Source organism: Capricornis sumatraensis, chromosome 4 (assembly GCF_032405125.1).
Source record: "Capricornis sumatraensis isolate serow.1 chromosome 4, serow.2, whole genome shotgun sequence".
NCBI lineage: Eukaryota > Metazoa > Chordata > Mammalia > Artiodactyla > Bovidae > Capricornis > Capricornis sumatraensis.
Window position 1 is genome coordinate 142,659,673 of NC_091072.1, and position 14,565 is coordinate 142,674,237.

The following is a 14,565-nucleotide window of genomic DNA, read 5'->3' on the forward strand; positions in this document are numbered from 1 at the left end:
TCTTTATTATGTTTCTTTCATCTGTCAGTCAGTTCAGTCGCTCAGTCGTGTCCAACTCTTTGCAACCCCATGAATTGTAGCACGCCAGGCGTCCCTGTCACCAACTCCCAGAGTTTACCCAAACTCATGTGCATCGAGTTGGTGATGGCTTCTCATCCTCTGTCATCCCTTTCTCCTCCTGCCCCTAATCCCTCCCAGCATCAGAGTCTTTTCCAATGAGTCAACTCTTCTCATCAGGTGGCCAAAGTATTGGAGTTTCAGCTTTAGCATCAGTCTTTCCAATGAACACCCAGGACTGATCTTTAGAATGGACTGGTTGGATCTCCTTGCAGTCCAAGGAACTCTCAAGAGTCTTCTCCAAAACCACAGTTCAAAAGCATCAATTCTTCGGCACTCACCTTTCTTCATAGTCCAACTCTCACATGCATACATGACCACTGGAAAAACCATAGCCTTGACTGGACAGACCTTTGTTGGCAAAGCAATGTCTCAGCTTTCGAATATGCTATCTAGGTTGGTCATAACTTTCCTTCCAAGGAGTAAGCATCTTTTAATTCCATGGCTGCAATCACCATACACAGTGATTTTTGGAGCCCCCCAAATAAATTCTGAGACTGTTTCCACTGTTTCCCCATCTATTTGCCGTGAAGTGATGGGACCAGATGCCATGATCTTAGTTTTCTGAATGTTGAGCTTTAAGCCAACTTTTAAATGTTATGAATTTCATTAAATGAAATTGAATAATGCCTTTATTTCAGAGGTTATTTTCTGAGAATACTATTAAAATTAAGAAACTTGAATCCAAATGGCATCGAGTTTCTGTTGAGAAAGGAAGTACAAATGAGTGTAAAGAAATCTGTCTCACATTTGCATCTTTGCATACCTGATTTTCCTTTTCCAGATGTCTCCACAAGTGGAAAAATGCTGCCAGCACCAATGATGAGTGGGCACATTCACTGCTTAATCTGGAAATCAGTAGCTGATTGAAAGCAAAATTCAAGTTTTCCATTTAGAGCTATGGGAGTGGATCTCCTGGCATAAATTTCAGAACTACGGCTGGAATAAAAGAGAAAGATCTTTATGAAGATATGTGAGATGGTATCTGAGTGTCATTAAGCATTTTTGAAAAGGATCACACTGGTATCACTCTACAACACCTGGACAGCAACAACAACAAGAAGAAAATCAGTGAAAACTAGTATTAGCTTTCTGGATTCTTTCTACAGAAATGCCATCTGGAATTGAAAATACTTTTCTAGTAGTAACAATAGGAGGATTTGTGATTGGAATGTTGGGCAGTGGGTTCATTGTACTAGTTAACTGCATTGACCTGGTGAAGAGACAAAAGCTCTCATCAGCTGACTGCATCCTCACAGGCCTGGCTATCTCCAGAATCAGTCAACTTTGGGCAATACTATGTGACTCATTTTTATTGGTACTATGGCCACACCTATATGCCATTGATAAACTAACAAAAGTTGTTAGCATTTTTTGGACATTGTCCAATCACCTAGCTACCTGGTTTGCCACCTGTCTAAGTGTTTTCTACTTCTTTAAAGTAGCCAATTTCTCCCACCCCTGCTTCACTTGGCTGCGGTGGCGAATTCGTAGTGTGGTGCTGGTGCTTCTCTTGGGGTCTTTGTCCTTATTGTTTTTGAACTTTGAATTAATACATGTGTTTAATAGTGTTTGGACTAATGACTACAAAATATATGCAAGAAACTCAACGTGGTCCCCAGATGTAAGTGAAACTCATGATCTTCACCAGTTGATGGTTTTGAACTTCATCAGCTTAATCCCCTTTCTTCTGTCCCTGACCTCACTGCTCCTCTTAGTCCTCTCCTTGATGAGGCACATCAGGAATTTGCAGCTCAACCCCAGCTCAAAGGATCTCAGCACAGAGGCCCATAAAAGAGCCATGAAAATGGTGATGTCTTTCCTCCTCCTCTTCGTCATTCATGTTTCTTCTGTCCTGTTAACCGGTTGGGTTTTCCTTAAACTTCAGGGACGTCTGGCCAAACTGGTGGTTGTGTTAACTTCGACTATTTTTCCTTCAAGACACTCGTTTATCCTAATTTTGGGAAATAGCAAGCTGAGACAAAATGCCATAGGACTACTGTGGTATCTTAACTGCCGCCTGAAAAGAGTGAAATCTTTGGCTTCATAGATTTATCCAGAATTTTCTATATCCCAAGAGCATTGAATTAATCAAGATACAGTAAAGATGCATTTTTAATTTCTGTTTTTCTTACTGGATTCCTTTAAATTCCACTGAGCATCAGAAACTTTCCCTAGAATGGCTTATAAAGTAACAATCTACTCACAGAGGTGAATCGAGTTTTTACAAAGCAAGCATCATGGTCATCTTAACAGTTCTACTAATAAAAACATTGGTGTATGTTTACCACAGAATATATAAGGACAAATACATGATCCTTTGGACATGCCCATCCTTTGCAAGGTAGAGCAGGTTAAATATTTGTATAATATTAAGCTAAAAATAAATCAAAGGGGCGTCCCTGGTGGCTCAGTGGTGGAGAGTCTGCCTGCCAATGCAAGAGTCAGGGGTTCAGTGCCTGACATGGCAAGGTCCCACATGTCATGGAGAACTGGGTCCTTGCACACAACTATTGAGCCTGTGCCCTGGAGCCTGGAAGCCACAACTACTGAACCCATGAGCTGCAACTGCTGAAGCCTGTGCACCCTAGAGCCCGTGTTCTGCAACAAGGGAAGCCACCACAATGAGAAGACCACTCTCTGCATCTAGAGCAAAGCCTGCACAGCAATGAAGACCAAGAAAGCCCCAAATGAAAAGTAAAGAAGCTAAATTATAAAAAACAGATAAATGAAGGGCTGAAAATGTTGAAAGCACAGAACCTGAAAATGGCTGTCGACTTAAAAAAAATGCACAGTGTGAATTTTGCAAGCTAGGTTTTTCTTAGGGCAAAATGAGGATAGCCGCCCTGGATTTAGCACCTCAGGTAGCTCTGAGACTGCTCCAAAGAGGCAGGGGAGAAGGTCAGTACAGAGGTGATTTTGGTAAAGGGAGTATATATGCAATCAAGCAGGGTTTTTTTTGCAGAATGTTTCTGCTAGTCACAAAGAGCAGTTGTCACCATGAAGGACGTTAGTGTTTTTTAAATATGAGGAGATACAACAACTAGGCTCTCATAAAGTTGTCTCCTGAAAATATCTAACTATCTGAAGACCTGTTCTGCCAGTTTTTCCCTGAGCTCAGTACTTTATTTCTGTTCTCCACCCTGAACTCCAAAAGGAATCTCGAAAACCAGCAGCTGCAACAATAGATGATTTAATCCTTATAGAGATAGATGGCAAGTGTCATTTTGTGGCTGACTTGGCCAACATAGCTTTTAGAAAAAGGAGCAGACTATTATTAGGAATCCAAGCTAGACTAGCCAGTACTTTGTAGAATAAGAAAAGAAATTAACTGAACCTATAAAAAGAGACTGTATAATTATCTTAAGTGTATAATAATCCTTTTATGTCTACTTAATATTTTTCTGTCTACTTTACATGGAAAAAAATCAAACTTTGATATAAAATTTGTGTGTGGGGTGTGTGTGTGTGTGTGTGTGTGTGTGTGTGTGTGTAAGACTTGTATGAACAATAATGTCCCTTGTCAAAGAGAACAAAAACAATTCACCAGGGGTAAAAACAGAAAAGGAAATTTACAAGAGAATGTCACCTATTTGTAGAATTTTTGGACATGTTTATGGTTGTGTGTGTGTGTGTGTGTGTAGTGCTGAGTTGATGTTTATAATGATTAAAATAAAATAAAAGCAGCTGAAAATGTATATGCATCTTAAGACCAGCAGGTGGCAAATTTGTGCTTGCTAATGACATTGGTGGTGGTGCTCAGTTGCTTAGTGGTATCTGACTCTTTGCGGCTCTGTGGACTATAGCTCATCAGTTTCCTCTGTCCGTGGAATTTTTCAGGCAAGAATATTGGACTGGGCTGCCATTTCCTACTCCATAGAGTCTTCCTAACTCAAGGATTGAACCCAAGTTTCCTGCATCTGTTGCATTGGCTGGCAGATTCTTTACCACTGGGCCACCTGGGAAGCTCCCCCGCCTCCAAAAAAAAAAACATAAAAAATGAAGAAATCTTTGCTAGAATTGCCATACTTTTTTAATGGTAGGAGCAAAAAAAACAAACACTCCCCCAGAAAACTAGAAAATAAATGTTGAAAATATTTATGAAATATATGAGAATATGTGGTTAAAAGTTGATTTTGATGGAGCAGTAGGTCAGGTCTGATAGTAGGAAGAGTGTAAGAACCATAACGGCTTTGTTAAGTGTACCCTTACTCCAGGGAACTGAGCTATGGTGTGCTCTGATGTTAAGGATGATGACGAGATGATGATACATGTGTATGCAGGTCTATAAAGATTTAGATTTCTAAGCTGTAGTCATTATGTTGGACACTATTTAAGAAGTTTCCTGGGTGGGTGAAGTAGATGAAGATGGTCAAAACGTACAAACTTCCAGTTGTAAGGTAAATAAATGGTAGCAAAGTAGTGTATAAAATGATGACTATAATTAACACTGTTGTACGGTAAATTTGAAAGTTGCTTAGAGAGTAGATTACAAAAGTTCTCATCACAGAAGAAAATATATCTTTTTCTTTTTTGTATTCTTACTAGATGATGGATGTTAACTAAACTTATTGTGGTAATCATTTTGCAATATATGTAAGTTAGACTGTTATGTTTATACCTTAAACTTACCGAGTGCTGTGTCAAGTATATTTCAATAAAAGTGAAAGAAAACTTGAATTTCCTAATGATTGTCACTGGAATTACCTTGTTTTAGGAAAAGTGAAATTCTAATTATACTGGTTATATTTAAGTTGAATATGGAGGATAATTTGATTTAGAATCCCTTTCAGTAAAAACACTAAAAATTCCTTTGTATTTATGAGAAGCGCAGTTTTAGTTTTTTAGAGTTTAGTGTTACTAAACTTTTCTTTAATGACTAAGATTAAAAATAGATTCAAGCAACTATGCATAGCCTTTGATGCCTATGAGGTGATTTAGCAGCAAATGTCTCATTAAGATTAAATCCTTCCTTCTCATGTACTAATCTTGGAAAGATAAGCTATAAGAAGTAGGAGCCTATTTCAAATAATAGGTGCACAGAAAAATGACTATAAAAGATGGAGCCTGGAGAATAGGTCAGACAGTGGCTACCAATGTATTTTGTGTCTTTTCCCTATTAAACTGGCATTTAGAGATTAAACTCTGTGCCTCTCAATGTAGAGAACAACAAATGGATATCAAGGTCGGGGAAGCAGGGTGGGATGAACTGGAAGATTGGGATTGACATGTACACACTACTATGTATAAAATGGACTTCCCTGATGGTTCAGATGGTAAAAGAATCCACCTGCAATGCAGGAGACCTGGGTTCCATCTCTGGGTTGGAAAGATCCTCTGGAGAAGGGAATGGCAACCCACTCCAGTATTCTTGTTTGAAGAATTTCAAGGACAGAAGAGCCTGGTGGGCTATAGTCCATGTGGTTGCAAAGAGTCAGACACGACTGAGAGACTAGTACACACACACTTATAAAACAGATAACAAGAACCTATGCAATATCAAAGGGAACTCTAGTAAATGCTTTGTGGCAACCTATATATCACTGAAGGAAAGGACATCTAAAAAGGGGAAGGAAGTTTTAAAAAGAGGGAATTATATCACTTTGTTGTGCAGCAGAAACTAACACAATGCTGTAAACCAATTATAATCCAAAAAATTAAAAACAAAACACAACTCTGTGCCTCTCCTTTCCATAGCATAGCCTGTGTTAGAGACCCCAGCCTTGACCCAAGAAAAGCTACTAGTATCACATTCATAGCCGGTCTCATGCAATCTGGAGAGTGCCTGATTCTATACTGGAACCAAATTATTGGGAAAATAAAACGATTGTCAATGTTTGCCTGCTGATCACTTCCCTCCAAAATAAACTTTTTATAGTCTTGGTGTAGAGATTTTTTTTTTTTTCTTTTCAGTTTGCCCTCACCTAAGATCAGGAGTGTTGCAAATAAGCTGTTTCTGATGTCAAGTGAAAGTGAAAGTCGCTCAGTGGTATCCAGACTCTTTGCGACCCTATGAACTATACAGTCCAGGAATTCTCCAGGCCAGTATACTGAAGTGGGTAGCCGTTCCCTTCTCCAGTGGATCTTCCCAACCCAGGGATCAAACCCAGGTCTCCCACACTGCAGGTGGATTTTTTACCAGCTGAGCCACCAGGAAAGCCCAAGAATACTGGAGTGGGTAGCCGATGCCTTCTCCAGAGGATCTCCCCGACCCAGGAACTGAACAGGGGTCTCCTGCATTGCAGGCATATTCTTTATCAGCTGAGTTACCAGGAAAGCCCCCAATGTCAAAACCGGCGAGAACTTAGACTGTAAAGATATTTTAGTGTTCAAGCCATGCTGTCTTGAACTTTACTGAAAGGAGAGATCCCAGCATAAATCTGCACAGATTAACACAGAATGTGACAATGCTGAATCTCTGATTGTTCAGGTATTTTGTCTGCTGCTGTTGGTTAAACCTCAGGTCCTCTGCTCCAGAGACTTATTACTTTCAAACTGAAATACAGAAACCAGAGGGACACCTGAAAAACCCATTCTTCCATAGTCCACCCACTTTGACCTTGGTTAGTGCTGTGTAGATTTGTGCTTTGGGCTGGATTGCCCATAACAAATCTTCATTTATAAAATGGATCAGGTGGTTGGTTTGGTCAATTTAGACAATATACATTTTTTGGAGGGAAAAAAAGTGCAAGTGACAGATAGGTTGTTTTCAATTTTGGAGGGATACCAACATAGATACTAAATACATAGTCTTCTCTTTCAGAAGACTAAGGCACTATCTTAACTTGTATATTAGTACCTCTATTTCTTAGTCCCATGTTTAAATGAGCTCTAAAATATCTTCTTTTCCTTCTATACAGATTTGGCCTAACCTCTAAATTTTAAGGCTTCTATTAATTGTATTCCTCTTTGACTGAGGTTTGAGATTTTTTTTCTTATCAGTTAAAAAGCTAAAATAGACTTTTAAAAAACAGCTTTTTTTTTTTTTTAAACATCTTTGTTGTTTCTTTATCTGCTGGACACAATCTATACTACTGTGCCAATGATTTCAGAGTCAGACGTTATAAGTACAGTACAGCATTTCCTTAGTGGTTTTTGCTTTTTGGTGGTGTGATGATTTATTTTTCCTCATTTTGATTTGCATGAAAAAGTATACCCACTCTCTCTCACTCAATATATGAAAGGCCTCTATTCCTCCTTATTGTTCATTGATGGCACTTCACCCACCTTGCTGTGAATAAACCCACTTGGTGCTTGAAAGCTGTTAAGGATGACCAGGAATTTCTAATGCTCACTGTAGATCCCTAATTATGACAGACACTGGCAGGAGCGCCCTCTGATGTACGTTGCTAAGAATTCCATCATTTTGTCATTAGTTGTAGGCACTCAGGAATGTCCTTTGGCCTTTCAGCTCCTCTAAGAATAATGCTGAGATCCGTATCAGTGAGAAGCAGAAGTGGGGAGGAGTTGGCTTCAGCTGCGAAAAGATTCATGACCTGACCTGGTAGAAACCCTTCTGGGAAACATTGAGGGCTCTTGTTGAAATTTCCAGGTAGTTCCCACACTCAGGGTAATTCAAAAAGTAGACTTGATGTGACTCAATCCAGGCCAAGTGTTGAAAATCCTGACAGTTCTTGCAGGGGTTCTTTTCTTGGAACATTTCAAATCTACTCCTCAGACTACCTTCCAGGCATTAGGACTTCCCTCTCCTTCTCTTGTCCCTAAACTCATAAGCTTTCTATTCTGCCACCCTTGTATGTCTCCATGTGTAAGTCCTATTTTTTTTTTCTTGACTCTATCAAATACTACTGATGCACCAGGAAAAGTCCCCATTAAAATAGGACTGCAGAAAATTTAACAGGAAATTGTTAGGTCTCCTTAGGACATTGATGATTTAGCTTCAAAATTTATGTTTGCAACTGACCTCTACTACATCATGGGAAGGAAAGTGTTTTCTTTCCATCCTAGGGTAAATGTCCTTTCCTCTGTCTCTTCCATTATCTTCACCCCTTTTCTCCACAAATAGGCCAAATGGCTTTAGGCATCAAAGTATAAAACACTTGAATTTATACATCAAATAATGTTAAAAAGTCAAAGTGTTAGTCCTTCAGTCATGCCTGACTCTTTGTGACCCCATGGACTGTAGCCCATCAGGCTTCTCTCTCCATGGGATTTCCCAGGCAAGAATACTGGAGTGGGTTGCCATTTCCTTCTCTAGGTGATTTTCCTGACCCAGGGATCAAACCCCGGTCTCCCACATTGCAGGCATATTCTTTAATGCCTGAGCCAGCATGGAAGCCCTATCAAATAATGTTAAATATATTCTAATACAAAAGACCCTCAACAATTTTATTTTAAAAAGATATCCTAAAATATTATTTGTGTTATACTTTTGTTTGGGAATCTGAGAAAAGCAATGGGATTATTCAGAATTGTTGTTATTGTTCAGTTGCTAAATTGTGTCCAACTATTTGTGACCCCATTTTTCCAGGCAAGAATACTGAAGTGGGTTGCCACCCCCTTCCCCAGGGCATCTTCCTGAGCAGGGATCGAACCTGGGTCTCCCACATTGCAGGCATATTCTTTACCATCTGAGCCAACCAAATATTGTTAGTGAAGGTTGCTCAGTCATGTCCAACTCTTTATGACCCCATGAACTACACAGTCCATGGAATTATCCAGGCCAGAATACTGGGGTGGGTAACATTCCCCCTTTTCCAGGGTATCTTCCCAACCCAGGGATCGAACCCAGGTCTCTCACATTGCAGGCAGATTCTTTACCAGCTGAGCCTCAAGAAAACCTCTCAAATAATGTTAAATATATTCTAATACAAAAGGCTCTCAAAAATTATATTTAAAAAAAGATGTCCTGAAGTATTACATAGGTAATACTTTTGTTTGAGAATCTGAGAAAAGCAATGGGATTACTCAGAATTGCTATTGTTTTTCAGTCAGTAAGTCATGTTCAACTCTTGGCCACCCATGGATGGCAGCACACCAGGCTCCCCTATCTTTCACAATCTCCCAGTTTGCTCAAACTCATGTCCACTGAGTCAGTAATGCTATCCAACCACCTCATTCTCTGCTGTCCCTTCTCCTGTCCTCAATCTTTCCCACCATCAGGGTCTTTTCCAATGAAAATAATTACCTATATTCAGAATTACCTATAGTTAAAAAAAAATTGAATTCCTTATCAAATGTATCTTTAGGAATAAACCTGAGATTCACTTGTGATTTGGCCAGTTACTATGACCTTGGAAACATACACAACCTCACAAAATCCTAGTTTCCTTATCTGAAAAATGATGGTGAAAGTATCTTCCTCATAGGGTACACACAAGGATTATGACCATATAAGTAAATAAGTTTTCATAGTTCCTGGTACTAACAGCTCAATAAAATTTTAAAAAATGTTAACAACTTTAAAAAAATACTGATAGTGATGCTATTTTTTTTTTTTTTGCCAAGTAATCACTTAGGTTATGTGTTTACTATGATCATTATGTCTTCCTTTATAAATTGTTTTTATAGTTAAATTTTAATAGTCTCTACTCCCTAGAATTTTTTTCAGCTACACTGCATAAACAAGTTTTTTCCTTTATTGATCAGAATTATGCCACCTTTTTGCTTCTTCAAGTTTGAGAGCTCTCTGGGCAAATTAATACTCATCATGGCCTGTAAAAACTTGATTTATGGGCAATAAAGTAGATGCCTTTAGTACCAGGGACAAATATATCCTTATTTCTTTTATTGACTGCTGACTAGGTATAGGAAAATCAACAAATTTGGCATTCTTTCAACAATATTTATCTACTCAACAATATCTACCTAATATCACATTAGGCAAAGCTCTAGGCTGGAGACAGCAACAGACAAAATCTTTGGCTTCATGGATACTGGGAGGAATAAAATTACTTGTAAAGTGGAACAGTAAGTGGTTAATAAGAAGCAGTGAGGGCAAAAATCTCATTTTCTTCTGTGGGAAACTTCATCGAGCTGTAATATGTAGGAAGAAAAATAGACACCTGATTTTAAGAGCAACTGTTAAGAATAAGGGGAGACCTATGACTGATTCATGTTGATGTTTGGTAGAAACCAAACTGTAATACTGCTTTACAATACTGTAAAGCAATTATCCTTCCAATAAAAATAAATTTAAAAAAGAATAAATGGTAAATCACAGAGCTTTCATTCAGTTCCTACTATATACCTGCTGACAGTATAGGATGTAAAATTTGATAGGCTATAGTATCTTCCCTCACAGAGCTTCTAATCTAGTTGGATGATATACTAATAAATCTGCTCAAGTGCCTTACTGTCTTCAGTGTTGTTGTTTAGTCACTAAGTCGTGTCAACTCTTTTGCTACTGACAGGCTCCTCTGTCCATGGGATTTCCCAGGCAAGGATACCGGAGTGAGTTGCCATTTCCTCTTTTAGGGGACAGTCCCAGGGATTGAACCTATGTCTCCATTGCCAGGCATATTCTTTACCATTGAACCACCTGGGAAGCCCTTCTTCAGAAAGACTTAGCAGAAGACTAACAGAAAAGGCTGAGGAAAGCATATGTTCATGAGCCACCCAGATGGAGTATTCCTGTATGTCACCATTCCAGGGCTAATGGCAGCCACATTCTTTTGTGTTACAAACTGGGATATTAGTGCCTCTATGAAAGTGATGCCCACCATTTGCCAGCCCACTGGCATTACTGAATTATTTCATTGATCTAATTACATTTCTTGTGGTTTAAACTAAGATGTTCTAGTCCCTGTACTTTCATAGCAACATATAATTACTAAGGGAAGAGATTATAGTATAGGAAGCCTGTCTTCTTATTTAAAAAAAAAAAAAAAAAAACTACATACACTAATTAATGCACAATTAAGAATGAATAAAGAAGCCTATGATACTGGTATAGGTTTATACTAACATAGTCTTTTAGACGGACTAAAAGAAATGAACTCTAATCTGATCAGGAGCATCTGGGAAAAACTTAGTGGAAAAAGTGATGTCCAAGTATGGCCTTGAAACAGAGTAACCACAGACAAAACAAAACAAAACAAAACAAAAACACACAGAAGGCAGAAGAAACTGTAAGAAGAGGAAGTTGTGCTCCAGCTCAGCTGGAGACAAGGAATGAAGGGTAAGAACAATTACTCAAAGCCAGACATGTTGCTGAAGGAGGCACTTATTTTACAACTCTAGGGTACACTCGTTTGTTGGACACAATTAGTGAAATGTGGAATACAGAACATTCGTTTCAATCTTTACCTTGACAAATGACTGTCTCTTTCTGCTCAAATGTCTCACCTAATATCTTTCTGGAAGGGCTTCCCTCTACCCTTACTGTCAGTAATCTACAAATATCTTTCAGTACTAAAACCTTCCACTGGTAAAACAAGCACTCCAGAGTTTTAAGATTTATTCACAAGTTAATGAGATATTCTATAAAAACAAATACTTTTATTGTGTATATATCAAGCTCTAAGGCAGGCTTATTTTTAACTCTCAATCTGATCTATCCATTACTCTCATTTAATAGGTTTGAAAAAACAGAGATTTAGGCAGACTGTTGGGTTCATCTGGAGCACAAAATTAGTTTGTATTTTAACAGAGGTTTGTCTGATATACACATACACACAGGGTTAAGAAAAAAACACTGTTACTGTTAGACCAGTAGCAAAAAACAGCAATTCTCCACTTTTTCTCTGCCCATCCCTGATTTTCGTTCACCAGACTACCAATTTTAACTCTTCAGCTATTTGTTACTGTACTTCTTTCTAAGTGACAAGTTATACTGCTTTTTTAAAAACCGACATTTCTGTATCAGATCTTGATGTATTCTCCATTACATATACACTTCTTTCCAATTCTTCTAGAGTTACCTAATAATTTGTTATTATTTGTATTCAGTGTTTACATAAATATGCCTGACTTTATATGATGAATAACATTATTCACAGTTGAGTTAATGCAGTGTAATTTCTGAAAACTTTTATTTTTCCTGCGGCTCATAACTGCCTCAATTTTGCTTCCTTAATTAGAAAAAAAATATGCAGACCACTAATTCGTCTCCAGACTCTCTAGAACCTAAAAACCTCTTGACCCTATGTTTATAAACACATGATAATATATCCGTTTTCCTTTCTGAGACATTCCACCTTAACTATCACCTTTAGGCATTTCTTGTTGACCTCATGCTGTTCTCCCTTCTTCTCTCTTTTATATGGTTATATTTTAGCAACTTTATCATTACTCTTTAAGTAAAATAAAATGACCTCTTCCCCCATCGACAAAAGACTCTGTCAACTTCCCACATTAAAAGACACCATTACTTTTCCAGGCACCCGCCCTGCCATCCTACCTTGTAAATTGCACTTTTACGCCATCAAGGCTGATAATATTGGCACTCAACTCTGTAATCGTAATTAAGCATTCTCTTAAAAAGATGAAAACCATAAACAGCATTTACATTATGATTATTTAAACGTTATTCAATAAACCACCAAGCTTTGTGCTATGATTGGATTTCCTTTTCTTTGGCTCCAAGATTCTGAACCACATGCTAATTAGAGTGACACTGAAATTGAGTCCACCTTCTTATACTCCAACCCTTGGTCAAAACCCTGCAGTATTTTACACTGTTTGGTTATCTGAAGGATGTGTTCCTCTTACAACTTTTTTTTTCACTTAAAGTTTCTGATCGTCATAGTTTTCTCTTGTAGAATGAAGAGATGTTTGCCTTCCACTGCATATCCTTAAGATCTTCAACTTCTGGCTCATTCTGTTTATAATCCAGTCTTTTCTTCCCGAAATTTACTATTGATGAACACGGACCATGAGCTTGTACATTTCTGTCCTGAAAGTTTTGATTGCCTTCCCTTGTTATAACATCCTGTTCGTCTCGTTTTTCAGGATGCACAGCTTCTTAAATATTGTCGTGCGTCTTAACTGAAGTTCTCGGTTCCCGGAATCGCATATTTCCTCTTCCTACACTCAGGCGGTCTCGGTGCCAGTTCAGGGGATCGGAGGAGAGCAGACGGCGGAGAGGCGAGAACGCAGAGGTGGAGGGAGACGAAGCACTCTCGCGAGACAGCGGGACTCCCCGCCCCAAGCGCCACGGCGCCGCGGCGCCTCCTGGGAGTCGGCCATAATGCAGGCCCGGGACGCCGGCGGCATCCCCAGGGCTCTAAAAATGTACCTGCAAGCGGATGTTGAGAACGACGGAGCCCGCGATGTAGAAATACGGGAAGTTCATGCGCAGCTGCCAGGCCAGCTCGAAGAAGGCGAGCAGGGTGCGGGAAAGCCCCTTGCAGAAGACCCCGTACGAGCTGGGGGTCGCGACCGGGCTCGAGGCCCTAAGGGCCAAAGATGACGGAGCCGCCGTGGTGGCCATGGACGCGATGTTGCCGCTTGCCCGGTGCGGTGCCTGGAACCGAGGGTGACCGCAGACCCCGCGACCCCCAACTGATGGCGATGACCTGGAGGGGCCGGGGGCTTAGCGGCCGCCGGGCTCGCACTCCCGCCTCACGCAGCCGCCGCTTCTTTCCGAGCGGCGGTGAGGCTGGGGTTGCGGCTGGCGCTCCGCCCCTTCCTGTCTGCTGTTTAAAATGACATTCAGCGTTTAGAGTTTAACTCTTGGTAGGTCCGGAACGGGTTACTTATTTACATATATGCCACACAGTTATTTTATATAGCAATTACAAACAGCCTTACAGATACTCGTTTCACTTTAAAATGAAGAAAGGAAACTAAGTAAAATTCTGTAATTTGTCCTAGAGCCCCGTCCAAAGCTCGTGTTAAAACTCGGGTTAGTCTGCTCTGGACTGTTCCCGTTCGATTTCATAACATTAATCTCTTTAAATAAGCCAGTTAGGGCACAGAGTCTCTGTATTCACAACATACTACTAAAACTTAAAGGGTCACAATCTCATGCAATGAATTTCCTATGTATTAGGACTATTTCTGTTACAAGTGCTGGAAATTAACACATGTAAAGCAAACACAGATTATTATTTTTTGAGGTACATATTATATGCAAATATCAAATTTTCCCTCATGTAAACCCATGAAACGTTCAGATTATGTATGAAGGCTTCTATCATTTCTTCATGGGCACCTGTGAAATATGTGGTTAGGCGGGGAAGGCTTGGAATATTACTAACATTTACTTCTAAGCCCCGAATACCCTTAAGGTAACATCTTAATGGATCGTCCGTATTCTTCCGGTGTTTAAGTGATGCCCATTTCATTAACTTCTATAATCTATTTTAACTAGTAAGCACTGTATTTTCCCTCATAGACAACCTCTACATTCGTGAGTTATTCAGACATGTGACTCTGATTATAACTCAGATGATGGTCTAGTTCTGAAAAGCATTCTTTCAATATCTCAGAATTCACCCTGAACTGAATAATTGTAGCAACTGTTCAAAGCACAACTTATGTATC

At 39.4% G+C, this 14,565-nt stretch overlaps 2 protein-coding genes across 2 annotated transcripts; one reads left to right on the forward strand and one right to left on the reverse strand.

The window, feature by feature from the left end:
• The first annotated feature begins 1,228 nt into the window (after window positions 1-1,228).
• Window positions 1,229-2,167, forward strand: LOC138077641 (taste receptor type 2 member 42-like). The gene has a single exon (XM_068969754.1). The coding sequence runs from the start codon at window positions 1,229-1,231 to the stop codon at window positions 2,165-2,167; it is 939 nt and encodes a 312-aa protein (XP_068825855.1).
• A 9,144-nt stretch (window positions 2,168-11,311) lies between these two features.
• On the reverse strand, window positions 11,312-13,650 carry SMIM10L1 (small integral membrane protein 10 like 1). The gene has a single exon (XM_068970696.1). The coding sequence runs from the start codon at window positions 13,508-13,510 to the stop codon at window positions 13,304-13,306; it is 207 nt and encodes a 68-aa protein (XP_068826797.1). The 5' UTR covers window positions 13,511-13,650; the 3' UTR covers window positions 11,312-13,303.
• Between the last annotated feature and the right edge of the window lie 915 nt (window positions 13,651-14,565).